The 27,801-nt window shown below is 50.2% G+C and overlaps 1 protein-coding gene across 1 annotated transcript in view; it reads left to right on the top strand.

Annotated features, from left to right (window-relative positions):
• Positions 1-10,817: 10,817 nt before the first annotated feature.
• The window catches only part of ALX4 (ALX homeobox 4), a 71,969-nt gene continuing 54,985 nt past the window's right edge, over positions 10,818-27,801 (top strand). The window contains exon 1 of the mRNA XM_054972502.1: positions 10,818-11,262. Coding sequence (XP_054828477.1) covers positions 10,818-11,262 — 445 coding nt within the window. The remainder of the gene's footprint in view (positions 11,263-27,801) is intronic.

Genomic DNA, 27,801 nt, shown 5'->3' on the forward strand with positions numbered 1-27,801 from the left:
TCCTCCAACTTTCCAATGTGGCTTGTACCATTAGCTAGCCTAACCTCCCGAATCCTGCATGCGTTGCCTAGAAGCAAGTTCACACTTCAAGTAAGACCTAAGTATACTTGATCCGCAGGATCTAACCCCTCCGCAGGATCAAGAGACACCGATCCAACCACTATGGCTCCGATTCCGCTCTAGTCGCGCGGCTTGCTCCAGGTCAGACGCATCCATCTAACTAAGCGGGGCCCCGACGTCATCCGGGCTAGTCAGGCAGCTCGTCCTCGGAGGATCTGGCATGTTCACGCTTTGCTTCGCTAGTAAATTCGTTAAATTGCATTCAGCGCAAACGTAAGCATCTTTAATAGGAATCTGATGCCCTCCCAATTTACGACCCCCCCCCCCAGCCATCTTGCATAGGGCTGCAACCTCAGCTCTCTCTCTCAGATGCAGCTTCCTGGAGGATAATACTGACCTGCCTTATAAGGGTGTTGTAAGGATTTGTACATGGCTCTCTAACCCCTCGAGCTAAGTAGTAGTTGCCCCCCTTTTAAATTGACAGTTGTTTAAAGTTTGCGTTGGGTCCTGCATTTCCCTGGTGGAGCCGAGCTTCACCACGGCTGCCTACTTGCTGGAGACAGGAAGGGGACGGCAGGCTGCAAATGTCCCCTCGTGTGAGAAAAGAGCCGAGCAAGCCGGCTCGCCACCTCGCCAGGCAGTTTTTCTCCTTCCACCGCGATCTGTACGGCTCAGTCCCGAGAACGATGAAATCCTTGCATTTAAGCCCCGCCCCCGAACCTTCGGAGTGTTTTGACATTGGGGTTTTCATCAACAAACGTAGCGTAATAGCTTCGAACAAGACCAACCAAAATGACATAAAACGATATGTAAACCTTCACGTTCTCTTGAGCTCTTCATCCAGCTGGCTGTTCAGAACTGGGAAAGGGAGGGGAGAAACTCAGCTGTCTCCGGGCCCGGTGGCGCAGACCCAGCTCGCCAGTAGCTCGCACGCTGTTTTGTGATGCGCCAGTTTTATTAGATTGAGCCTAATAAAAAGGTTACTCCCAATAAAAGGTGTTACATCACTGTTGTTTCTGGAATTTTTTTTTTCTGCGGACCAGTCGGCAACTTACAAATTTAATCTACTTAGGGCCGAGGAAGGGTGGAATTGAAACAGCCAACCGTTTTCCTTCCTGCCCATACTGATTTGGGGTAGTCGGGATTCAAGAATCAGATTTCCTTTGGGACAAATGTGAATCAGCCCAGGTCGAGAAGAGCGCGGACTGTGTGAAAATACGATGAAGGACTAACATGAGGTGGGAAATGGACCCTCGCCCAAACCAAAGCGCGGCGATCGTCGGACCACGAGCTGCGCGGAGTGGGTTAAATCGCTTCACTGCGCGTGGGAAGCTACGGAGCAAAATCTGTTGAACCCTCCTGGCTCCTAGGAAACCGGGCCGGGAAAGGAAGGCTGCGGGAGTGCGCGCGCGCGTCTCTCTGCACAGTTTAGCCCTGCGCTTCCCCTTTTCAAGCTCCAGCGGGGTAGTGGCGCGCTCCTATACACACGTAGTTGAGAGGAGGTCTAGGTTGTTTGTGAGTTGATTCAGAGCAAAGGCTGGTGGGATCGTGCTGCAAATCTGCTGTAGGAGAAAGAGAGAAAGAGAGTTCTGAAAAGGTGAAGGAGATTGAGCGGCTGGGATACAGGACAAGGGTCCAAGAGCCAGGACGACTCTTCCCTCTGCCATGGAAACTCACTGACTGATCTTGGGCCAGTCACACACTCTCAGCCCAACCTACCTCAAAGGGTTGTTGTGGAAAAAATTGAGGAGAAGAAAATAGTTTTGGTCCCCATAGGGGAGAAAGGCGGGTTATAAAGGAAGTAAAATTGAAGACCCAGACTTTCAACCCTATGCACGCTTAGTTGGGAGTAAATTCAGCTGGCAGGAACTTCCAAGGAACCAGGCATAGGATCGACCTGTAACAAGCTCTGTTGATTTTATCGACTATTTGTCGATGCGTAGTAACTGTCATTGTAAATCACCTGGAGCACCACAAATGCACCCTAGAATTTAAAAATACTGTGCAGGCTTTCCCCGCTTTGTTGGGTGCATGAAATAAGAGGCATGCGCTTTGGACACCCTGCCTCTGACGAAGTGGCCTTTCCCCCTCGAAAACTTACGCCCTAAAAAAACCTGTTCATCTTTAACATGCCACTAAACTCTTTCCATTTTAGAAGAAAGATCAGGTTGTATACTTGAAATCGCAGCAGTATCTGCTCTGGTGACTGCTGAGCTGTCTCACCAGCTCTCTCGGTTTGACTTTAGGGCTTAATTTGACCTAGGCTCCCAAACTCAGCTCTTGGGATTCTTTTTATGTTGCAATCTGCTGTGGAACTAATGAAACACTAATCAAGTCGCGAGCACACCTGAGCATGTACCGAGTTCCTAGTCCTTAAACGGTCACAGAAAGTCTGGCACTCATATGGAACTGGTGGGCGGAACTTCGAGATCACCGGACCTGGACTCTTGGCTGGCTTCAGCCCCAGACGCTGGAAGAACAAGAGGCTCTCTTTTCTCTTCCAGGGTCGCTGAGACGGATGGACAAGATCCAGCCTAGAATCCGAAATCTCATAGTAAATATATGTGGCTTACTCTTAAAGAAGTCTGCAACATACTGTGCTTTGTCACTGACATCTATCAAAACAACATTTATTAAAATGGGTAGCCATATTAGTCTGTCTGTAGCAGCAGAAAAGAGCTAGAGTCCAGTAGCCCCTACAAGACTGACAAAATTTGTGGTAGGGTATGAGCTTTTGTGAGTCACAGCTCACTTCTTCAGATTAGTCAGTTTATACATAGATCTGGAGATCCTGAGAAAAGGCAGGTCCAACTCTATACGAATTAGTTTCAAGTCTGTAGTAGAAGAGCAAGATTCAGGTCCAGTAGCACCTTAAAGACCAACTAGATTTCCAGGGTATGCGTTTTCCAGAGTCAGAGCTCCCTTTGTCAGTGTGACCCGAATTAGATCCGCCTTTTCTCCTGGTTGTAATGACGTTCATGGAAAGCAGGGCCCGCCGTGCCATTGGTCTCAAGAAGATGGGTCTCCTCGCAAAACAAGGCAGGGAAAGTTTTGCAAATATTTGATCAGGTCGAAGACCTCTGTAGAACTCAGCGATGTCTCAGAAGCCCTGGAGAAACTACTGCAGATGCTGCGGGGCAGAAATGGTCCCCACCCCATGGACTGTGCACGTTGCTGTAGACGTTGTAGCAAGCTTTTGCTCTCTGCCTGTGTGCGTGCCCGGTTGCCTGTACTATCCCTGAGTATCGCGTCTCCAGGGATATTCTTTTGCAGGGGTTTTTTTGGAGGGGGGGTGGATTGGTTGGCCGCTATGTGAAACAGGATGCTGGACTAGATGGACCAGGGCTCTGACCCAACAGGGCTCTTCTTAGTAAGGAAAAATTGCCTGGTTGATTGTGAACATCTTAAAGAGAACTGGGACCCTTCCTAACTAACGGGCGCAACTTGCACCGTGTCAGCCTATCTGTGACGGGGAGGCGCTGAAAAAGCATCTTTGGCTGCCCAGGGACAGGGCGGCCAGGGGGCTGCGTTGCTAAGCGAGCTTCGGTACAAACAAGCCTGCACGAGGGGAGCCTTGGGGGTGGCAGCTTAGAGCAAAATCTCCCCGGGTGTATTTGCGGCAGCCGCGGTGTAAAAATAGGTGACCTGGGAGCTCGGGTGTCAGACAGGTACCGAAAAGGAGGATCTTGCCCGCTTCGCCCTTGTGGGGCTAAAAAAATCCAGCAGGGAAGCGCTCGAAGAGCTCGAGTTCCTGCCTAAAGCCAGGCAGGGAAACGCGCAAGAGCAGGATCCTGCCTTTGGGGAGGAAAAAGGCGACATTTCTGGTCCTTCCTCCCGTGCGAAGAAAGCGGGACGGGGCAAGGCAGAAGCCAACGGCAGAATCACGATCCTGGGGGTGGCGCTGCGCCCTGGCCAGCCTCCTGCGCAAGCGAATGAGCTCTGTAGGGGGGGGGGCGCGATGGGATCATGGGACACGGGAGTCCGAGGAAAGGCCCAGAGAGTGTCTGTTTCTCTCCTGGAAGCCATTCCCTTGAATTTCATAGCCTGGCTCCTAGTTATATCCTGAGCCAGAGATGGAATTGACCCCATCTTGGGGCAGTTATTACCTGTTTGTTGATTTTATGATGAACTGTTGTTTTATGAATTGTTTTCAATATTTGTATTGTACTTTTATAACTGCTGTACCTCGCCCTGAGCCCGCTTTCGGGAAGGGCTGGTTAGAAATGCAATAAATAAATATAAATAAATAAAAATAATCCACCTGACCGTACATTTGCTCCAAACTAAAGCCATACCTGAGTCCTATAGTAATCTGAGGTAAAATCCTACTGGAAGAGGATATGACTTCCCTGTAAATTGTATGTTTCAGACCATTCCTGCGGCGAATTCTACGTGTTACATTTTTTTATCCGCTTCCCCTCCAAGGAAGTGAGATTGGCGGGCATGGTCCGTTCGCCTTATTTTATCCTCCTGCGACCTAGGCTAGACAAAGTGAGGGCCGGCCTTGCAAAGCTTCAGGGCAGAATGGGGATTAGAATGGCGGCTGGTCTCCAAGGTCGTCGAGGGTGACTTCGAGCCAGCCTCGTCTACCTCACCGCGTTGTTGTGAGCGTCAAATGGGGGAGGCCCCATTCGTTTGCAGAGTTCCTCGGAGGAAGTGGCGCATGAAACGAATACCGTCCTAAATCATCCCTGGTTGAATTTCTACACAAAACTAAACCCCCCACCGATTTTCTCTGCTCTCCTCTAGGTCAAGGTAGAACGTCTCTTTTTCAGAACAGAACCGGGGAGTTCAGGTACAATTTGCTAGGGCAGTTCAGAAAAATCCTCCTTGGTTCAGGCGCCGTGGTGCATGCGCACATAGGCTGGTGCTACAGGAGGAAGGCCAAAAGACGCAAAGCTCTTCTGCCAGGTGGCTTCACAAACCAGTAGCTCTGCCCCGCTCTGACTATGGAATTGGCGCTCTGGGTTGGGAGGCTGGAGGAGCCTGTGGACTGTTGTAACCCTCTTTACGACTCAGTTCGACGCGTGTGCTGCAATGGCTCGGGCATGTGCCTCACTAGTCTGCAGTAAGTTCCGAACGCATCCCCATCTACCTGCATTTACTAGGAGCGTAAAGGCCACACGGGCACGGGAAGGGACTATAGTTCCCTGGGAACATGCAGAAAATCCCCCGGATTTCTGGTGGCCGGGCCTTCCTGAGGCCCTGAACAGATCTGACTCTTCTGAGTCACGAGGAACAATCCCAGGAACTCGGTAGGATTTACTCCAGAGTAAGCAAAGGCGCATTGCATGCCGCTAACACCGCTTGGACAGGCGGTAAGCATACTTCCTTTTATTTGGAATGCACAAAGAGAGAGAGCCAATGGGACCCATAGTTGCTGCATTTAAATATTATGTCATTTTTGCTTGTGTTATTGCAGCCCCAGCAGTGCATGACCATATTGCTAGAATATTCACTGAACTCACCCAATAAGATATTTGATAACAATGGGCCCAAAGCCGTTCTAAATGGCAACGACAGTCCCGGAGCCACGAGGTTTTCCAAGCATTTGCGGGCACCTCTTTGTCTTTGGCCTAGCTGCCTGTCGCTGGTTTCCCAAGGAATGGTCTCCCCGGAAACCAGGGAGATTCCCAAGGAAGTGTGCTTGGAAGGCTGTTGGCTCTTTGATGATGCAGTCGAGGTCCATTAGCAGCATTACCCGAACACTAAGCAACCCTTGCCTTCATTTTACTGGCCCAGAGGAAGTCCTTGGATTTCCAATGTATTTGCATTCCTTTCGAACTGGAAACGCCTCGCGGATAGGAACATTAGTCGATCGAGCTTCTGAAACTGTGATGAGGCGGTATCAATACAACTTTGGGTCCTTGCCTTAAACTGGGTCGCGCTGTATGGGATTAAAAGCGGTGCAGTTCGTGGAGACAGCCCTGTCTCCAGGACCAGATTTGGAAGGAAGGCGGGCAACTTCAGATGGTTCAAGAATGGCATGCAAACGCTTAGGATCCGCCACAGAAATACACCAAGTGCAACGTCCATCGCCACATTCCCCCCTCCTCTTGTGACCTCCCTTTTTAACGAGACTTTCTGACTTCGCAGTCTCAGAGGGCAGCTACACAGCTGTAAGGGGTGCCGGATCTAAACCTGCTGCACAGTCCTGCGTGAAAGTTGAAATCCTTCCGAGCGACATTCGCTCCCTTGCTCCAGCCTACCTGTTGCTGGCAGTGGAACCTCCCAAGTGGGAGGGAAAGGCTAGCCTGGGTTAGGCGCTGCGCACGCGGCTCCACCGAGCACAACGAGGCATGATTCCACCAGAGCAAACCTAAGCACGCTGGAGGGGCAAAGAAAGCTAGAGGGGCTTGAACTGAGGCGACAGCTAATTATTGGGGGGGGGGGCGGAGCGGTGCTGTTGCCGCTATTAGTGCCTTTAGTGGTTGAAGCTCTGCTTGGTGGTTACTACTGCGAGGATTATTGCTAGTGGTGCTGTGTAATTATACACTGGAACCTGGATTATTTGGGCACGCACTTGCGCGAGGGTAATCTCTGAAAAACAGAGCAATGTGTTTCTGTTGGCGGGTCAGGATGCAAGAAACACGCAATGCACCAGGCAGTTGTCCCTCGCGCTCCTCTCAGCCCCAGCTCCCCAGCTGTATTACGGGATAAAGATAACTCTAACTTGTTCACAGCTCTGGGTGAGGCAGTAATCTGTCTAGAAGAGCGTTAAATAAGTGCAGTTGTTGTTGTTGTTAATATTAATCTTCCGGTCACATCAATGGGGCTGCCTCCTACGCACTCGCCATTGCTTTTCTCTCCCCTAAGGAATAATGAACTGCTGATTTAGTTTCATTGTGGCAAAAGTCAGATTCTTTCTCTCTCTCTCTCCGCTTCTTTGGATTTTGGTGTATTCAAAACCGACAGGAGATTGCTCTGTTTTCCGATGTGTGCGTACGCGCTTTAAACCCATTATTCATTCCCTTTCTCAGCATCCTTTTCTAGGAGATGCGTCATTCGGCCGAGGTCTGCTGAAGGCTCTTCCTCGGGTCTCCAGAAGGGCATGCAAATGAACCCAAATTTAAACATGAACTCTCCCAGGACAGCCTTCCCAGAGAAACAACAGGAAACTTTTTCCAGTTTAATTTCTCTACTAGGCAGCGTTCGCTGATAGTAATTCGAAATATAGAGGCTTCTCCTTTAAACAGTTATACACCACGCTAAGAGACAAAACAGGTTTGTAAACTTCTGAGGAAAAAAACAAAGGTGAAAATTGGGGGATTTGTTAGTGTAGAACTCCTGTTGGTTTTCGCATCCGGTTCCTTCCCCCCCCCCCCTCATCCCAAGGCACAAAATTCTGCCTTGCAACCCGTTCTATGTATGCATGACGTCGAATTAGTGCTCCTTTTGCCTAATTTCCGATGCAGTCCTAAACTGTTTACTTGGAAGCAAGTAACCTGGTTTCACTGGCACTTACTTCCAAGTAAACTGTTGAGCCTTTTACCCCTAAATCTCTTCCACTGGAGTAAAACAAGACCCAAGGACAGGGGAGGAAGTTTAATCTTCCAAAGGGCAGGGTCTTAATGATACCTCAGCGCTAATCTCCAAACGTCGATTTCAATGAAATTGCTCTGGGAGCGAAAGGAGCGGCCCGGAAATGGGTCTGTGCCCCAGCAGGTAATGCTATTGAACTGAACCGCTTTCTCTGGCACTCCTCCTCTAAAAACAGCGAGAACTACTGAGGCCCCGGGGTTTAGCGTCTAGCTTTAATGTAAGATCTCGATTTCTTCAGGTATAGTCTAGAGAAAAAGAGGTCTTGACGTCACACGGTCTCTATCGTCATTCAATTAGTAATTAAAATTTATTTTTGAATAATCCAGTGTTGCTGTGGATTTTTCAAAAGCAATTATTTTTGCCCGAGAACCGTTATTTGGGCTTTCTTTCTTGCTGTCTCTTTCTCTTGAGTAGTTCCTAGTAAAATGAGCGAACGCCCCACTAAGCTCAAAGACCCAAGCGGCATCTCTGCGTTCTTTCAGCGGGACTCCCTTTGGCCGGGCCGGGGCTCGCTCGAACCCAGGAACCCTCAAGGCTGCTGTGGGAGCCCCGCTGCCCGGGACCAGAGCGATGCCGCGGCCGCCGCCTCTCCCTCGCCCCCAGCCCCACAACTTGCCTTTTTTCTCTGAGGATTTCCCACTGCCCATCCAGAAGTGCTTGTGAGAAAGACTCCGGCGCATTGAGTCGCTTTGCTTTTTATTAAGTCATCCGAGAGAGGGAGCGAGGGTGAGCGAGAGGCGAATCCAGGGAGGGGGCGAGGGGGAGGCCGGGGAAATGAGGAAAGAATTAAGCAGGTAATAAAGAGACGAAGGAAGGGAAAGCCGCTGAAAGCTTTCTTGGACCAGAAACCTGCCCAAACTCTGCCCAAGAAGGACTTGGCGGCGGTTGGTCTTCTTCTGTCGCAAGGAACAAAGAGCAGCGGCCGGATCGGTGCTGCCTGGGAAAGAGACGGGCCAACATATTCCTGCCCGCGGCGGGAAAGAGATGAGCCTGAGACCTCCCCGGGCACTTCCGCAGATCTCCTCCATCTTGGTCATCAAGAGGGTTCCTGCTCCACACTTGGAGATCCACCAGTATGTTAAGCCTTCAAGGCGTAAGAATCGGGGTTTAGATCAGGCCCAACATTCCTGTTAAGGCTCCTTTCTTCTGGCCAGGGAGCCTCTTGGGCCCGCGGTACAACCAAGGCTTGCAGCTGAGCCCTTTCAAGAGATCCTGGGCTTCCGGGGGGCTTGGAGCAGTTCACGGGTCTGGAACCCAACCTTGATCCTCACTCAGGATCAGACAGTAAACCGGCTTAGGAGCAAAGAGCACCTCGAGCCTGGAATATGCCCTCCAGCCCTGTTCAGATGGGTTGTCACCAGCCGGTTCCACCGAATAAGGATTTAAACCGACTAGCTCCTTAGACACATTGGGACACAATAAAAACCGAAATACAATTGACGTTGCCCTTACACGTGCCCTTGTGTGTCGATTTCCCTCCACGTATTTAAGGAAGTGAGCTGTGACTAAGGAAAGCCCATATAATAAATGTTGTTAGTCTTTAAGGTGTCACTGGACTCTTGTTTTATTTTGCTAAAACCGTCTGACAATTGCTGTCTCTGTCTATCCTACCTCACCCCATCCATTTGTCCTCTGAGACAGGAGCCTTTCGTGTCAACCATTCAGTTTTCCCCGTGAATGGCAATCTAGACAGCCCCTACCCCCATCCTTTTCAGTAGTTCCCGTTGGGATTCTTTAACAAGAATGAGAATGTTCCGGCTGCAGTTCTTAATGTGACTGCTTCGATGTTTCTTTCATACCGAAGTGGGGGTGAAATCTTGGGAGTAATGATGTCCCTGGGAGGAAAGGGTTAAGAAGCTGCGGATGCAGTTTGCGTAATATCTTTATTACTGAAAACTTCAAGGTAAAAGAGAGAGAGCGAGCAATGGAAACCAGATGTGTAGATGGAAAAACGAGGGATTACAAAGGAAGACGGAGAAAACGGAGCGTCGAGGGGCTGCAGGAGTTAAAATGGGGGAGGAGCGTGGCGAAGTCGAGTTGACTTCCAGGACCCCTTTGGGAGGCCTCGAGCGGCGGGGAGCGATTCCTGCGAATGAAGCGGGGAGGGCACTTGCGCATCTGCATCCGCAAAGGCTCTTGCTGCGGCCTGGTCCCGGTGCAGCCTCCTTGGATGGTGGCTGGCAAACCAAGAGCTCCCGCCAGGAGGAAGGGAGGCGTTAATTCAAGCAAAGCAGCAGACCAGTGCCGGCCTGTTTTCATTAGCTGAGGCTGGGCGGGGGGCGAGGGGTTGTCAAAGAAATGCCACCCATTTCACCCCCCCCATGTAGGCAATCAGGATGTGCCTGGGGTTTCCTCTTAGGGCGCCTGCCCTCTGGGCAGGCAGGATCGGCTGCCTTTCACCCCGCAAAGGACTTTCCGGGCGGAGAAGCCGGCGAGCTGATCACGAAAGAGGGGCAATTGGCCCTCATTGGACGTCTTCCTGCAGCCCACAAAACAAAAGTGTCCTTCTGGATCCAAGGAGCGTTGCGAAAGACGCGCTCCCTCCGCTTCTGTGGGCGCAGCTGTTCCTAAGAGGGCCTGAGGCAACCGACGGGGGGAGGAGGGCCCCGGGGTCTCCCGCTGCCCGGCTAGGGGAGAAGACTAGAGCGAATCGGCCGCAGCCCGGTGAACGAGACATTACTCCTGCCCTGGCTCTTTCGCATTCCCTAAGCGCATAAGTGTCTTCCTCTCCTCCCTGTATTTGGTTATTTGCCGTTTTTTATTTTTAAAATCTTAAATATTTGACGCATCTCCCTCACCCAACAAAAACCCCTCTCCTGCTTCCTCCCTGGTTCACTGTCACCAGGCTAAGAAGGGGGAGATGGCTTCTTCGGGGTGGGGGGAACTGGATGAGTGAAGGGAAATCGGGGGGGAGGTGGAGGAGGTGGAGGAGAGGCAGAGGAGTCCCTTGAGGAGGTCTCTCCCCCCCCCCCCCGCCGCCTTCCTTCAGTCAGTCTTGGAGCTGAGCGCCGGAGAGAGGGGGCGAGAGGCGGAGGGAGACCCTTCCCGTCTCCCAAGATCTATGGGGGGATCGGCTTGGCTCTCGAGCACATCTGAGTCCTCTTAGGGCTGGCTGGCCCAGCTGTGCGTGTGAGGGCGGGAGGGAGGGCAGGCGGGGGGGGGGGGAAGCGCCTGGTGGTGCAGGAGGACGCGGCGGGGCCCTTTTAATTGGCGGCATGAATGCCGAGAGTTGCGTCTCGTTCTGCGATCCCGCGGCTGCCATGGATTCTTTCTACAACGCCGCCTCGCAGGCCAACCCCGACGGCTCCTCGCCTTTTAGGGCATTTCCCGGCGGCAGCGACAAGTTCAGCCCCGCTTTCCTCGCCAGCAAAGGGCAAAGCAGCTTCGGCGACAGCAGCAGCAGCGGCAGCAGCAGCAGCAGCAGCCCCAAGTGCCGGAGCCGCTACGGCCAGGGGGAATGCGCGGCCCTGGACGCCGGCGGCGGGCAAGCGGCTCCGGCGGCCGCCTCCTTCGGCAAGTACCACCCGCAGCCGCAGTCGCAGCCACAGCTGCCGCCGCTCTACGTGCAGCGAGGCCCCTGCAAGAGCCCTCCGGGCAGCAGCCTCAAGCCGCTGCAGGACCCCAGTGGGCACAACGGAGCCCTGCAGCTCTCCTGCTACGGTGAGTTCCCGAATCGGGCGAGCCCTGCCCGCGAGTACCGGCGCCGCTTCCCCTCCAGGACTCTGTGATCCCTTCCCGCCCCGGGGGCTTGGACCTTTCTCGGAGTCAGTCCGCTGTGCTGCTAAGCCTTTACAGCGCATAGGAAAGAGCAAACTTCGGGTCCAGCGGCCCCTTAAAGATCGACAGGATTTGCTGCCGGACCCGAACCTTGCTCTCGGACTGCAGACTAACAGGCCACCTATCTGAAACCGTCTGGGAAAGTGATGCGGATTTCAGATCCCCCCTCCTCTTTTCCCAGGTGGGGCTTGAGGATGCCAGCATCTCAGGGCTTCTTTGTGCCTGCGGGTGGAGGAGGCTGGACCCGGCTAGGCAGCAGCGATGGGAAGACACGAGGGTTCCCTTAGGAGGGAGAACCCGCAACAGCCCGCCCCCCCCCCCCAACCACACACACACGGATGTTCTAAGGTGGGTTTCAGCGCCGAGGTAGAAACAAAGGAGCGCCCTGCCTTGAAACCAACTTATTAGATTCTCAGCTCTTCCCACTCCCACCTCCCATTCTGAACAGTAAATTCATCTCATTCCACGAGGACATATTTCAGAACCATGAAGGCGTTAGGAAGTCAATGAGGATTCTCATTGCAAAACAAGAGGCATTTCTTTCAGTGGTTGGCTTAGAATGGCTTTCCAAAGCTCGGGTTCGAATTCTGTCTCAGGCTTCAGCTTCCCTTCCTGCCCGTTCTCCTTCTCCTGCAGGCGTCGCAGTCCTGGCCGCGGTTGCCCACCTTCTGGCGTCCTCTCTCGCCCAAAGCTAAAGGACTCAAGGATCCCTCTGCCACCGAGTCTTTTAATGACATTGGGGGTGGGGGAACGCGTGGACCGGCCTCCCCCTCCCTCCCCGCTCCAATTGCCGCTCCGTCCAAGATTTCTGCCCCGGACTTGGGGCTGCGATCCGAGCATCTCTTCCTGAATGAGGCCCATTTAGTGAATGAATCATTCTGGAAACAATTTAACTGCAAGGTTAAAACGGCTGGCAACTGTTCGCTTAGGCGATTATTCTGGGAGGGGGGTTTAGCGATAAGGAAAGGGGGAAAGAGAATGACCTGGTTACTCTCTGGCATCCTGGCGAAGCCGCATGAGCGCGCACACACCCCAATGCTTCACGGTGGCTTCAATGGGCCTCTCTTTTAAGTAAACGTGTTCAGGATCAGAGGATGCAGGGTCGCATAAAGTGAGTTTAGGATCCTCGGCTAAAGCCAGTCAGGTCCGAAGCGTAAGTTCTTTTTCCCTCTTCCGCATCACTAAGTTGAACAAGCACCAGCATATCCGGTGGTGTCTATCAATTCACCAAGGGAAACTGTGGGCTCCATCCAGCCTCGGAGTGCAATGGCTTCCATTTCTTCCCGTGAGCGGGACCTTTTAAAGTCCACAGGAAGGATCGTGCACAGCAACAAGGGCGAGGAAGCCCGGCTCTTCCCTAAGCTGCGCCTGATCTGTACTCCGCATCCTGAGCAAAACGCCGGCTGCGGTTTCCCCTCTTGACACTTTTCACCCGCCAGGGAAGCAAGCATTTGCCTACCTGTCCAGCTTGTCATTGCTATCCCACTTTCCTCCTCCAGACTCACTGCGGGATGTATGGCGCCCCCTCCCCTTTGTCTTCACAATAGCCCTTGCCAAGTTGGGCAAAGTCACCCAGTGAGACCCACAGGTGAATGGGGGTTGGTTTGGGATCTCCTCATTGCACCGTTCTGCCTGTCCTCTGGCGGCGCGCAGTCCATGTAGCTGGGTTTGCTCTTTGGAGGGCCGCTTCTTTCCCCTTTCACGCATTTTTCTCATGGCCAGATTTGGGGGAGGTTGGAGCAACACTCTCCTTCCTCTGCCCCCTCCCACTGCCAAAGACTTCTGGAGGTTGGCAGTGTGTTCTGACTGGAAGGAAAGCGGCGGGGCCTGGGGTTAAGTTAACAAGCCATCCATCATTGGGGCAGCAAAGAAATCCTTATTTCTTTCTGCGCTGGCTGCCGCCGGCTTCACTCAGGCTCTGAGACAGACCAGCCGATCGGCAAAGTCCAAGCTAGATCTGGAATCCTGGGCTCTTATTCCCCTGGACGGTTCCCTTGCCATCTTATCTGCAGGCTGAAAACCAAAGTACGAGGCAGATCCTGTGTCAGGAGAATGCAGAACGCGGAGAGGCGTTTCTTGGGATTAAGGAAACTCAAACTCTGTGCTGCTAAGCCCCCTCAATAACGGGAAAGGAGAACGCCCAGCGTGAAGGCCCCTGTAAAAAGAAAGCTCTGTAATTGTAGATCTGGGGGCTCCCCAGTTGGGAAATGTGGGACACTGGTCGGGGAGGTCTGAATTTCCTTTTCCTCTTGGGCAAGAGAAGTCACAAGAAGTGCATTTTCGCTTTGTTCACCCCGCTTGAAAATCTCCAGAAAGGAATCTACCAGAACTCCCAGTCACCAGCCTAGAAACCTTGTCAATTTATATAACCTTATTCCTCAACTAGGTAAATCCTGTTGCTTTCAAATTGGAACCGAATGAAATTGTAGAGTGGCTTGTTAGAGGAGAAAGACCACCGCAAGAAGCCTCAATCGATCATTTGATGGCAATCGATCATTTGATGCTTCTCTTTATTATTCAAGGACAGATTTTCTGGTAATTTCCTCCACAAAAAGGAGACCGGATCTGCCTTAGGACCAGCAAAGAAAACAGTCCAAATTCTTACCGGAGTGGAAATCGGAAGAAGGCACGAATTTTCCCTTGGGTCACTGAGAGAGGGTATGGCTTTAGGGCACTGTCCTGAAAAGCGGAGTCACTTCGAATTGGGCGAGGAAGCTCCACAGCCGTCTTCCAGGCAGGCCGAAAGTGAGGGAAGATTTACTACTGCGGGAGGGCCGGGCGTCGTAGGTCCCCCAAGAATTCCAGCTCCCCCCCTCGCAAGGTTTCAAAGGCTAGCTGCAGTTCCAGGCGTGCCCCCTTTCCCCGGCCTGGAACTTCGGCGCTGCTTGCCTGCAGCTCCAGAGGACCGGCGCCTGGCTCAACTCCTGGCCTGGTCGCCAATAGAAAGCACAGGCTCACCTGCCCCCGATAGCCCATCAGTTCCTTCTTTTCCCAGTTGGCTTCCCCGCGAATTTCCAGACGATAAATCAGCAGGAAGCGCCCCTCTTCAAAACATTCCCCGGCACCTGCCCGGGATCTGGTTTAAATAAGCATTTGCACGCTCTTGCCCTCTGCTAGAATACTTTGGATGGGGTCCAGCTACACCTGGTTCTAAATGTGGGATCTGATTGTTTCGGTTCGAAATACTTCGGTTCAGTTCCGGATGACTGAGTTAGGACAGTTCTGCGAGGTCCGGTCCATGTACACCAGTAACCTTGGTGGACTGCCTGTTTCCTTAAATATATACATATTTTCTCTAAGACTAAAGTCTCATTCGAAGCACATTTCAGGGGTGGCTGGGTGGGAATTTTGCTGAAATAAACAGGGATTGACTTCTAACTAAATATGCTTGCTTAGAATCTATAGGTTCACAGCATTTATAATTACGATTACTTTTTAAAGCTGCATGAGATGTTCAAAAATGTAGACAGCTTCTTTTACCTTGACTTTCCTCTCAGAAAAATGGATTTAACCTCCCACTCCCTATAATGGCGAACTCCCTAGCAACTTTAATTCCGATTTGTACTTTAAAAGTCGAGTTCTTCTAAGGACACGTAGAAGTAGAGTTCTTCTAAGTTTTGTGTGATGTGGCCTGGTAGGGGGGACAAGGGAATGTAATGAAAACCACCTGGACTGGTAAAACTGGTTAATGAATCACAAACGGAGTGAGTATTGATTTAAAAAACATAGTTACTGACTGGCGAATAGAGGAAGTCTGGGGGGCAGCTGGTGGTTAGTGATCGATATGGCGGAGAAGGACGACATTTCTCTCCCTAGATCTATTTGCATGCAACGAATTAAAAACAAACGCATCCTCGTTGGCTGCAATGAGAGAAAGATTGAGACTGCAAAAGCATTTGTGCGCTATCGATCTCGGGTGTAGCAGAGACCTTCTTTGGGGCAGGCGTTCGAGAAGGGAAAGATGTGCAAAATTTTGATACGTGTAGAAGCTCTGGGACCCTTCCGCGCACTCCGCCGGACTGGATCCGGGACTGGCAAGCAGCCATCTCCAGGGAGCTTTCTCCAGAGAAAGCCGCACTCGTCGTGGCCTCCTTGGCTCCCGGCTCGTCGCTTCTGCAATCGGAGCCTGCCTGTAAAGGCGAGCGGCGTTTTGGTTAACCAGGGTGAGCAGTTTTGCCAAACCCCAGCCTGGGGTTTTCTTCCGTGGGCTTACTCGGACTTTCCCCAGAGAGGTCGGTTAGGGCGCAATCGGCCTAGGGAGGAGGGAGATGCTGGAGGGCGGCAGAGGGAAGGACAAATCTGGAGGAACCCGCGGCTGACTGGAGGCTTTGGGGCCGCTCCAATGGGACTTCCCAGCCGAGGACTATGCCCTTTTGGAGATCAGAAGCGCTCGCTGCAGTTTCCTTCAAATGACCTTCCCAAATCAACGGCCTGGCCTGCACCTACGAGATGGAAGTCCGCAGGTCCACGCGTGCGCCACCCCCCGAGATTCCGCTGGAACTCCGCTATGATTTCTCTTGGAGGCTCCAGCGCTTTGGTGGGGCCTGAAGCGCAGCTGCGACTGGGTCGCATTTTGGTTCTTGCCGCCAAGCCCCCCATTTCAGCCCCCTTCAAGTTCCTCCGTTGTCGTCGATCTCTCGCATGGGGCCCTTCCCAGATCTTCCCCACCAGAAGTGCTTTGGCCTCCCTTTCGCCCCCCTCCCCCCCCCCCCACATCTCAAATTAATCTGCAGCCACGGAAAGCAAGAGACCCATTGGAACCCGGCTTCCATTCCCGAAAGACAGGTCGGTTTAGTGGGTACAGCGTGAGTTCTCCTGCTGCTCAGGAAAGGGCCCAGCTTCGGAGTCAAAACCTGTCTTCCAAGTAACCCCGATCTCTATTGCTTGGCCTTTCCATCACTGCCTTCTTAATTCTTTTTGAAGAAACAGCGGATAAAAAAATGGACCCTCGGCTTTCACGACTTCTTTTTTCTGGGAGAAAATCTGTTAAGCAAGAGGCAGAATCTTGCACGCTTCCTTCGATCGGGCAAATAAGTCTTTTGATTTGGCTGGTCTTTCAAAACCAAACCAGAAAGGGGTGTGGGAGGGAGGGAGAGAGAGAGCCTGAATGGGAAACAGGCAGCACAAATATAAACTCTGTTGCTAAACTAGACTCAAGTGGGACTTTTGAGCCTAATATGACTTTGAAGTGACTGCGAATTCTTTTTTTTTTAAGTGTGGTTTCCTTTAAGTGCCCTCCTTCCATCCTTTCCCCTAATTGGAGAGAACTTTAAAGGTCACAGCCCATATCTATTCAGACATTTAGGAATTGTCATAGGGTCACAGACTGATCTTATGCCTGTATGTTCAGAAGTAATTTCCTCTGAGTTCATATGGGGCTTACTTTCAAATTAAGTGTCTGACTTGTAATTGCGCCTCCATATATATTTTTTTAAAAATCAAGATTTACCTAAAATTCGTTTAGAGCCGAATGCAGCCTCGTATTATTCTTTCAAGTAAAGTTACAATAAATGGTGTGGTGGCTTCCTTCCTTCCTCCAAATTCGAAGGGGAGTAACTTCAGAAAGGCAGTAGAGATGTCCTAAAGATCCGCACCGTTTCTGATAACTAAGGAGGCCTAAACCGGACCGAACTGGCCTCTCTGTCCTGAATATGACCTTTTTTGCTGTCTTGCTTCAAAACTAGTGGTTTATTCCTCCGTAAACTGGAACAGCAATTCAACTTATGGTACAAGAGTAGCCTATGTATTTTGGTTAAAGGTGGGGGGAAATTTCCTCTCCAGTGATTTATGGCTGAAAGTAATCTGAATTACTATTTCTCAGGTTTGGAACGGAGATAAATTATATTTCTCTATAAGGAAATATATTGCAGTCTTGAAATATGATTTGAGGAGGGGAGTGGGGCGCTGGGAGGCAATTTGGAGGCACGGGAGAGAATGTGCCCTGGGATGTTTGCTCGCCGGATTAAGAGAAAGAAAAACTGCTTTTCCTGGCACAGGAAAATCCGAAAGTGCCAGGCCTGGCAGCTCATGACGACCTATTTTGTTTTAGAGCGAAGAACCCAGGCAGCCCATAAAGCAGCATTGTTGGGCGAGGGAAGAGAGGGCAGCGGCATCTTCCCCAAATGGAAAGTCCAGGCCCCCGCCCTTCGGTTTTCTTGGAAACCCGCAGTTTGAAGGCAACCCCGAAGTGAAGGCAACCATCAAGGGAAACGGCTCCCCGTGGGAGGAATCATCCCGGAGCCCACTGTTAGCCTCTTGGCTAATGCGAATTCATCCAGAGGTGCGGTCGGCTCTTTCTCTGCGCTCAAAGTACAGTCCTGAAGGACGCTGGACCCCCCCCCCCCCCCGCCAAGCTGGCAGTGTTGCTCGCAGTGAATAAGTTTACTACTGGGGTAAATTACTACGGGGAATAAAGCAATACTATCTGAGGGCGCCGGTATTATCCCCTCTCCTATTATCCTCCAATCTATATTTTGTTGATTTTGGCTTGTTATTCGCACTGCGTGTCCCTGGAGGATAATCTTGTGGCGGAATTTTTTAAGATAGTTACAAAAGGAGCCCCAACCACTTACTCGGGATCGAATAAAGGCTTGCTGAGGCACTAAACCATGTTAAAGGGGCCCTATAGCACCATCCAAATGTGTATTGTTCTAATCTTGAAATGTAGTGATTCTTTTTCTATTTAGAGGTCCCGCACAATGCGAGATCCTAAATTGCAAATCCGGCTGAGAATTCCTTCATCACTGCTGTGGCTTCCTTCTTTGGATTGCTTGTTTATATGCGCCAAGGCCTTCATCCAGTCTTGTCTCGTATCTGTATAAAATTGTCCTGCAATTTTGGCTCTTGAGAGCCCAGCGTCCCCCCTGCCCCAGAGGCATCTAGAGACCCTGAAGGCTGCAGCATCCCAGAGTTGGACAGCAACATGTCCTTTTGATCTACCCCCTCCGCTGCCCTGCCAATCAGCCCACCACAGCACCAGTGCCAACTGGTACGATCCAGGCCGCAACCTGCCCTTAGCAGAGAACAGGTGATCTAGAACGGTTGTTTTGCATCCTGTTAACTCAGGCGTGGGAAGTTACAGGCCGATCTTACGCCTGTTTATTCAGAAGTAAATCCTATGAGGCAGAAGGGAAATTTACTCGTAAATAAGTGTGCATAGTCAAAGGTGTACGCACGTACACCAGGCACCCAGGAGATCGTTGTGAAATCCGAGGGGACATATTTCCCGAGTCCAGCACGGCGATCAGACCAGAACTCAACCAGAACCCCACTGGCTTACTTGCAAGGACGCGGGGTCTTCAGTCGACCTTTCGGCAGAATTACAGTCTCGAGGAGGAAGAAAACTCGCTGCCCCGGTGTTTGGGCTTCTGGTTATTCGATAAATATCATCCTACAAAGGGATTCAGACAACAGTGACCTTTTAAGGTGTCCTGGTCTTCGCAAAATAGTAAAGAATCCAGTAGCACCTTTAAGACTAACCCACTTTACTGTAGCATAAGCTTTCGAGAGCCACAGTTCTCTTCGTCAGACTGGTCTTCGCAGTCATTGTGGAGCTGGCTCCAGATTTCCAGCAGCCTGCAGGGCCGAAATTAATCGAAGATTACTGAGAGTTTCTTTAGGCTGGACTTGTTCAGTTCATTGCGTTCCACGGATCCCCACCAGTTCTACTAGATACCCACAGTTCCTTGGGAAGAAAAGCCGCCTTTCTTTCGGATCGAAAAACTGCCTGAAAATACTTTGACCCGGAGAGCAAAATTGAGACCTTCATTCCAAATAGTCAAGGCACTATTTTAGGCTGGAAACCAGCACAATGTAGTGGTTAGCCTGTGCACTAAGATTTGGGTTCTCACACACACACACACACACCTGCTATGAAGCTCCCCCCAGCCTAGACGATCTCATCTCGCCAAGTGTCTTGAGGATAAAATGGGGAAGGGAGAACAATGTTTACCCGGAGCTCCTTGGAGGAAGGGTGGGATAAAAGCATGCTGACACAGGAAACCTTTCCCAGGTGAAGAGCTAAGGGAGGCGGGGTCAATGCAGGTCTCCTTTGGGTTTCACCTGGCATGCGCAGGGCCCACAGGTTAGGATCTAATTTTTTGGATGGTTGCTGAGCTATTGAAAAGTAGATGGTGAAACACTTCAGTCTCCTTTCCATTCTGGAAATTGCCCTAATTTTAATTTTTTTAAAAAAATTATTTCATTCATATCTTCTCCTCATCATTCTCCTCTTGGCCCCTCCATTTATCCTCACAACAACCCTGCGAGGTAGGACAGACTGTGAGTAGGTGACTGGCCCAAGGTCACCCAGCCACCTTCCATGGCAGAGTAAGGATTCAAACCTGATTCTCACAAATCCTAGTCCGGCACTCTAACCATTGCACCACTCTGGCTTTCTAACACTTATACAGGGTATTGATTTTTAAAGGTACTACACAGAGAGTGGGAAATTCTCCCGCGCAAAGTGTTGCGCCTTCCTGTGCTTGACTCTGCACACGTGGAGTCTGCCTATGGCTTCCGAGGCCAACTCCCACTACCTGCAGACCACACCATTTCCTCCTAAGATGGAAATTGGAAAGGGGAAAGCATAAACAGCCCTAATAAAACCACCCCAATGTTCCTCCACTCCCCAACATGGTGAGGCTGCTGATCTGCACTGTAGTTTGTGAGCAGGCCCGGTGCAGATCGAGCTCCACGAGTCAATCCCATATAAAGGTGTGTGGAGGGGCCCTGTTTCTTATTTAGAACTAAAGGGGCAGAAAGGACTGTAATGAGGGGGCTTCAAGCCGAAAGCGGGGAAGGAAAAGCAACAGAAAGCCCCTTGCGATTGAAAAGTAGGCAGGCACTCCAAGTCCACCGACCAAGTCAGCCTGAGCGCCTGGATTCCGACAGACTTGTTAACTTTTATGGACAGTCAGGAAGGGAGGGTTAGATGGGGGCGCTGTTAGCGAGGCTGGGAGCTCTGCCAAGCACCATTGAACTGAATGAGCGGTTACCGACCAGCAAAGGCCGCCTCGCCTCCTTCCGGTCCTCTTCCTTCTTTCCTGCGCTTTCATCACGGCTTGGGGACAAAAATCAACTTTCGGCCCTATGAATGAGTTCGTCGATCTCGCTGCGTGGGAAGCAGCTGCGAAAATCCCGATCTACTCTCGGGATCCAGGAAGGGGGTTTCAAGGCCGGACAAATGCCTTTTAGCAGGCCAATAACCGGCCATGTGAAGCTGGTAGCTGGCTGGCTGCCCCTTGTAGGTCTGCTGTGCCGAACAGGCCAAAATTCGACAAGTGAAGTTTTCTTAAGTTTGCAATGCAATCAAGGGGAGAAAGATCTGCCGAACATGCAGATGCTAAAAGCACAGAAGCCCCGGCAGGAGCAGCAGCAGCAGCAGCGCAGCAGGGATTTTCAACGTGACGAATCGCCTCCATCGGCATTTATATCAAGATTTGAAATAAATCTCTCCTCGGCTGCCTAGTCATCCTGCTTAGAACAGACCTCAGTCGCAGCGTGGAATTTACGAGCAGTTCCACCAAAGTGATAGCTGCAGGCTCGGGCCGTCTTGGCTTGGGCGAAACAGTAACTTTCACCCGCCGCGCCGATGAGCGTTTCAGTCTAATCGTGAAGCTAAAGAGGCCTGTTGAACTAACCGTGACCTGGGCTTGAAGTGGGTTGCTGGGTAGGTGGAAGGAGAAGGCGAACTTTTAAGAATGCTGGCCCGGAAGGAGACATTTCGAAATATTTCCGTTGTCACCCAGTGATATATTCAAAGAAAGGAGAAGTATTTGGAATTAAACTGATTACACATATAAATGATCGAAGATATTATTCTATCATTCCTATGCACACGTTGTTGGGAGAAAATGTCAATCATTCATCAGAATTTGCTTCCTCATAACTTTCGCAATCCAGTACAGAAACTGACAGGGCAATCCCAAAACGAGTTATTCCAGTCGTTTTAGGATTGCACTGAAAGCGGCTTAAAGCCTTTTGTTTGGGCTGGGTTTAAGCTTGCCTTCGGCTGCAGTCCTCTGCATGCATCCCATTGCGTATAATCCGAGTATTCCTGCGCAGTCACACTGTGGTGGTCATCATAACGTAGCGATTTTAGGATCGGGGCTCGCATCACATGCACCAAGGGAGGCGCTTTTCCTCTGCGACGCTCATCGATCCCGAGGGGCCGCCTCCTCGGCTTCTTCCCTCCCCAGTTAGCTCTCTCTAGGTGGCATCGACTTTTAAGGGCTGTCCCCCCGAACCGCTTCGTATCGGGGTCGCTTTAGTAGGGCCGTGGCCTGAAACGCAGCCTTGTCCCCCAAAGCTCCGAGGCAGTGGAGAGAGCGGCACGCCCGCCTCGCCTGCAAATTGCAGCGGAACCCCCGCCCCGCCCCGCCCCGCACCCGAGCGCGGCCGCCCGGCAGGTCTCGCTTTCTGGACCGCTTTGCCTTTCCTGGCCGGCTCACGTGATTCCCTGTCTTGATTAGGCGGGCCTTTTGAGCCGGGCCGGGACGCCGCCGGCCTCGGGGGTAGGACGGGGCGCGCAGTTCTGCAGCCGGCGCCCGCCCTAAAAGTCAAACCCCACAAGCAGAAAAGTAGCTCGGCGAGGCGAGGGAGAAAGAAAGACGACTTTTCGGTCACCCTGTTTTTTAAAGGCCGGTAAAGGGCAGCATCACTCCTTCGAACTGGCACGGCCCATTCTGCCCCCTTCGCAGCGAGCCAGTTCCTCCTGCTGAGTGCTGAATAAGCGTATAATGGAACACGAAGCCTGGGAAGCGCGGGGAAGTGGCCGGGCAGCCTGGTTGTGTTCCCTTTCTTCACAGGTGTCACTTATTTTTTGCCGTGATGAACTCCGGTTGCTTTTGTTACAGGGGCTTATGATTCTTAACATCAAAAGATGGAGTAGATCTTGGTGGAGAGCCGGGGAGAGTTCTTCTCGAAAACAAAGCGGAGGACGTTGTGCTCTCATACCTCTCCCCCCTCCCCCGCCCCAGATTCCTCAGCTGCTTAGCCGACTCTAGCTGGGAAAGCAAAAGGGGCTTGCGAGGAAGGCAGGTGAGGGCGTCTGAAGCCCCATCTGCAAACCACGGATCCAACAAGCCGCCTTCATCCCACCACCCTGGCAGAGCAGCGGCGGTTCCAGCTGTGGCGGGGAGGGAAGCCACACCCAAGGCTCCAGAGGGGGTCGCAGCCCAGACTGGAGCGGGGAGCGAAGGGGCTTTGTGTCTGCAGCCGTCGGTTCTTCATAGCGGGGGCGGTGGAGCAGTTTAAATGTCAAGCTTTAACAAAATGTTAAAAGGTCCATCGTTCATTGCGGGGAAGATAGTAGAAGAGACAAAAATAAAAAAGGAGAAAGTTGGAAAAGGAGGCGGATAGGGTCCAGTATCCGAAGGTCCCATGGATTGAGAGCCTTCTTTCCCATGGAAGTCTAATAGGCAGGAGGGGGGAAAGAGCTCAGAATGGCATTGGGAAGAAAGACTGTAGAGGAATGAAGAGGCGGGGGGTGAAACTTTTAAATATAAACTTTGATTGCTGACGGGAAAGAGGGGCCGCCGGCCTAGAAAGATCTGTGGTAGGATTCGAACTCAGGCCAGCCTCCGGGGCGCCTCCCCCGCCCTCCCCCGCTTTCGTTCTGCGAGTTCAGCGGCTCCTTTCGGCCGCCGCTGCTCCGCCGGCCGCGCTGGAGGCTTCTGACGCGCCTTCGCCTTCCTCTTGCACAACCGGGGTCGCCAGTTGGGTCATCCCGGCTGCTCCGGCACCCTCCCAGCTAGAGAGGAGGGGGAGGGAAAGCGCTGGCTGGAGCAGTTGGCTGGATTCGCCGGCAGCCGGAGAAGGTCCTTCCTTGCCTGAAGGCATCGGAGTCCTTCCCATCTGCCCATGAGGCCAGACGGGAAGATTCTTGCGCCTGAAAGGTAGGACTTTCCCAGCGAAATCTGTTTCGTTTGGACAGGGGTGGAGGGGCCTGGCCCGCCGTTGTTGCTCTTGATCTGGCCGACGAGTTTTTGAGGAATCCTGTCTGAAGCAGCGACGCGTCCAGAGTCCAGACCTCCCCCTCTCCTCTATGCATTCTTTCTTTTCTAGGCAGGAAAATGGTTTCCTTTCCCACTTGGCCTGTTTATTTTCCAGTTGCCCTGCTGTGGAATTAACTCTGCCTTCTCCAGGGCTTTGCTCACGGGAGCCCTGCCTTTGCCCCAGCCAGAACAGCAAGAAGGGGAGAAGAAAAAGCTGCTTTTTGCCCTTGAAAGCAAGCCACCCACTGCCGAGCAGATGGAGGAGAGGGGCTGGGTGAAAAGTTGGGGGATGCTTCCCAAATGTGCCTGGTAGGATGGGAACACCCCATCCCAAGCAAGATGATATGGGGGCCAGACAACACATCTGAAGGGGTAAGAGGCTGGCTGATCTGGTTCTGCAGCTGTTTATGTTGTGCTCCCTTTGAATGTGCGTCCAATGCGGTTGCATGACTAAACTGGTGGGAGTGATTCATTGGCTGCCTTTCCCGGGGACTGCTCAAAACAAGTTGCGAATCAAGAGAGAAGTTTTGGCTCCACAGCTCAACCTCCCAAGTTAATGCACTGTGGGCTTCAGGAGAGCTCATTTACAGGCTCCAGGCTCTCTGAGCCAGCAGATTTATTCCTTTTCCACATGATGCATTTCCCTTGCAGGATGGATTGGGTGCTCTGTGTGCCAAAACCGACAGCTAAGAGGTCTTGCCAGTCACATCCCACTCCTAATTTGCCTGTGTTGCTAACGCCATAGCCAGCCTCAGATATAGCATCGGTGGCGTTACTATCAGGTGGGAGAGTTAGAATTAGGGGTTTTTTTTCCAGATAGGGGAGACTAGGAGCCCATCTGTACCCCAATGTTATAATCATCTTATACCATATATCATCCTTCTCAAAGAATCCAAGGTAATTGTGATTTAGTGTGAGTACTGAGAATTATCTTTAAATAGAACTAGCTTCCCAATATTCCCTAGGGGAAAATAGATAAAGCAGTTTATTGTGTACAGCCCTGTGGGAAAGGGTGGAAGTGAAGGAACAACCTCATGTTTCATGGTGAGTTGATGTTAAGGAACGATATGCACAAATGTATTCACATGTTATTCCACGAGTCTTATATTTCAGGAAATATTATGTGCACATATTTGTTGTTGACAAACTTGTGAACAGGTAAACACCAACACAGGTAAAGTTTGGATGTCCACATGGAAATGCCCAAACTTTAGCAGCATACATTATCTTTTGACTGTCTGCCAGGATATCTTTCAACAAGAAACTGTAGCTTAACAACAATTCCTTGCATAAGTGCCTGAATTGTCTGGTTGGGGGTGGGGAAATGTTGACACAGAAACACCTGGATTTCTTTTGCATTTAGTGTTTAGGCAATGAGCTGGCTTTCCTTCCACAAGAGCTAAGAGAAAGATCTGGGGAAGTCTTACTCCACGGCCTTTGGCAAGTCACTCTTTTTCACCTTAGTCCCCCATCCCCATTGTGGGATTAATAATACTGGCCAATTTTACAGGGTAGCTGTAAGGATTACTCTGGTGATGTACATAAAATTTTCTGAACATTGAATGTTCCATATAAATGCTAAATATTATTATGAAGTCATCTGTCTACAATATGAGTTATTTACCTAGGATGTGGTGTCATTAGAAAGTGAAGTTTTAAAAACCATAAAGTGGGGTACGAATGTCAGGTTAATGTTGTATTGATTCAAAGGACAGGCTTTGGATATAGTGTCAGGCCTCCCACAGCTGGATGATGAGAAAGAAACTATTAATAGTACAATCCTAAATAGAGTTATACCCTTTGAAATTTCTACTGGAAAACCAATGCTGTTGCCTTCATGAACATAGAGTTTTAAGAAACAAAAGTTCAGCACTTTCCTGTGTATTTTACCATTTTTATGTGTGCATAGGACTGCAGCCTTCATCATACCCCTTCCTTGGAATCAAGCATGAAATAAATCAACAAGACATTCCATAATTTCCTGCATTTCCATAATAAAGTGTAGCTGCTTCTTTGAAACTTTTGAAGCAACCTGTTGTTAGGTATGGGCTTATTAATACAGACAGTTTCATTTGATATGAATCAGACGTGACTAGGAACTAAGGGAACCAAATGGGCCTCTTGCCCTTTGCTTTATGTTCTTGCCAGATACTGCATTCATTATGTATCTGTCAATCAACAATAATGTTTTTTTTTAAAAAAATGCAGACTTGAGGACTGATCATTCATTCTCTTGAACTCCATAGAGTTCTTTATATTAGAATCACTCTCAAAGGGGGGGGTCTCCCACTGCATGGTATGTACAGTCAGATTACAAAGCAAGCTGCTTCATTTGAAGGTGAGTGGCAGCCCAGTCCCATGCAGGTTTACTTAGTGCAATGGGTCTTTCTCTCTCAGATTTCTGGATAATTGCTTGATGGATCAAGCTGATCTGTCAATTATCAATTACGTTCACTGGTAAATATTCAAAAGCAAACCTTAAATTTCTGTGGTTCCAGGTTATGTTTGGCTTCAGAGTTGCTAGCTGCACGAGTACATAAGGGCAAAAGCCTCATGTTGAACCATCAGTCTCATGCAGATTGAAAGGCAGTTTATTCCCCTGCATGGTTTCATATTAGACCCCGATGTCAGTTGGGGGCTAACATGAAACTATGGGTAAGCTAGGTTTGCCTCTGAAAGTTGCACCTCTACCACAGCCTCTGTCTCCCCTTATAAAATGGGGAATATATCTGTTTACATTACAGCACTGGCTGTGGTTGATTCTCTTTCATTGAATGAATGCAGTCTGGACATGATAGGAGTTGAGATACAGAAGCTAGGATGGATTGTGCTAAAGTATTCTGGAGGCTGGGAGGATTTATCAGCTTTAGTCCAACTGTTCACCATATTTAGATGAAAAAAGAGCATCTCTAAAAAGCTTGTTTTGCTTTGTACATTATACATGGTATGTCAAGATGAAGAAATGGGTCTTCTTGCTTTTTATATATGTTCGTTGACCTAGTAGGTTTCTTTCTGGAAGATCAGTGTTACGGCTGCAAGTGACCTCCAAGGCTTATCTAGCTCTAGTTCATTTCTATAATTCTAGAATGCTGAATATGTATAGCAGCAAAGCTAAATAATGTTACAATTTTCCATCTCAAAAGGGCTAGACAACCCTCTTTAAATACTCCTGAAACCCACGATTTCCCTTTATGTCATGGCTAGTCAATGGATTCCACTGAGCAAGGTGCTGTAAGCGGCATTCCTGAGCAGGAGCTAGACAGGTTGTGGTTTTGGTGAATTTCTGCCTGTTTTTTCCCCCTGCTGCTCTCCTGTTCTCTGCCTGGAGTAGTAGGCAAGAGGCAAAACCATTCTAAGGAATTGGGAATGCTTTATGTGTTGTAGTTAACACAAGAGTGAGAATTTCTCATACCTCAACTCAGTATGCTGTGAATATCCACATAGGTTGGACTTTGGTACATTATAAGCATGTCATAGTTGTTAGCAGGTACTCAAAAGCCATCTGTCAGGGCTTCAGAGAACTACCAGTGGCCCCCAGACAAAGATTCCTGTTGGACCTTCCTACTCAACCCAAACATCATATGATAACAAAGCACATGAGTTACTATTAGCACAAACAGGCAAATGATTGTAACTATAAACACCATACATGTTTTTCATTCCTTTTATATCTCACCCTTCCTCCAAGGAACTGGAGCCACCTTAACAGATTGGATTTTTGTGCAATTAGATCTTATTTTTGCATTAGATATATATATCTCAAGCCTATTAATTGTGAAAGGTTTGGAAGTGGTTGGCTTGTATTTTTTTATATTGTAACTTAATCTTTATATTGGGTGAACAAATGGGGAACTTCTAACAAGCTGTTGTGCTTTATGACCTACTTTTTTATTGAGAAGATAGTATAAAAGCTTCCTTTTATGTTATCCTCACAAGAACCCTGTGAGGTAGATTAGATTGCAAGTTACTGGCCTCAGTTGACAACACCTCCTTCCCTCTCCCTCACTGAGAAGGATGGTAAATGTATAGACACATATCATCAGTGCTCCCAGATGGCTAGGGATTCTGGAATTTTATTATTGGCAGTCCGGTATCTTTTGCATCATCTTCTGAGATATACAATGGCGTTTCCCCTAGGCCCAGTTTTGATCATCAAAACAGAACCCATCAGGGCTCATCCAAATATTGTGTTGGTATATGCTCTAGAGTAGGCACCCCATCAGCCAAGTGGCTTAAATGCAGCAAGCACAATGGTATCCTCTCTCTCAAATTCTTTCTAGCATTTTTTGGCCCATGAGAGGAAAGCAAGGGCTGTGGAGATACTGAAAGCTCCAAGAGTTTACACCTCATGAAGAACAGAAAAGCTAAATTCTCTACCTCATGTCAAATTTCATTCTTATTCTCATTACATTTCACCTTTTCCTTA

The sequence above is a fragment of the Eublepharis macularius genome, chromosome 2 (genome assembly GCF_028583425.1).
Source record: "Eublepharis macularius isolate TG4126 chromosome 2, MPM_Emac_v1.0, whole genome shotgun sequence".
Taxonomy (NCBI): Eukaryota; Metazoa; Chordata; class Lepidosauria; order Squamata; family Eublepharidae; genus Eublepharis; species Eublepharis macularius.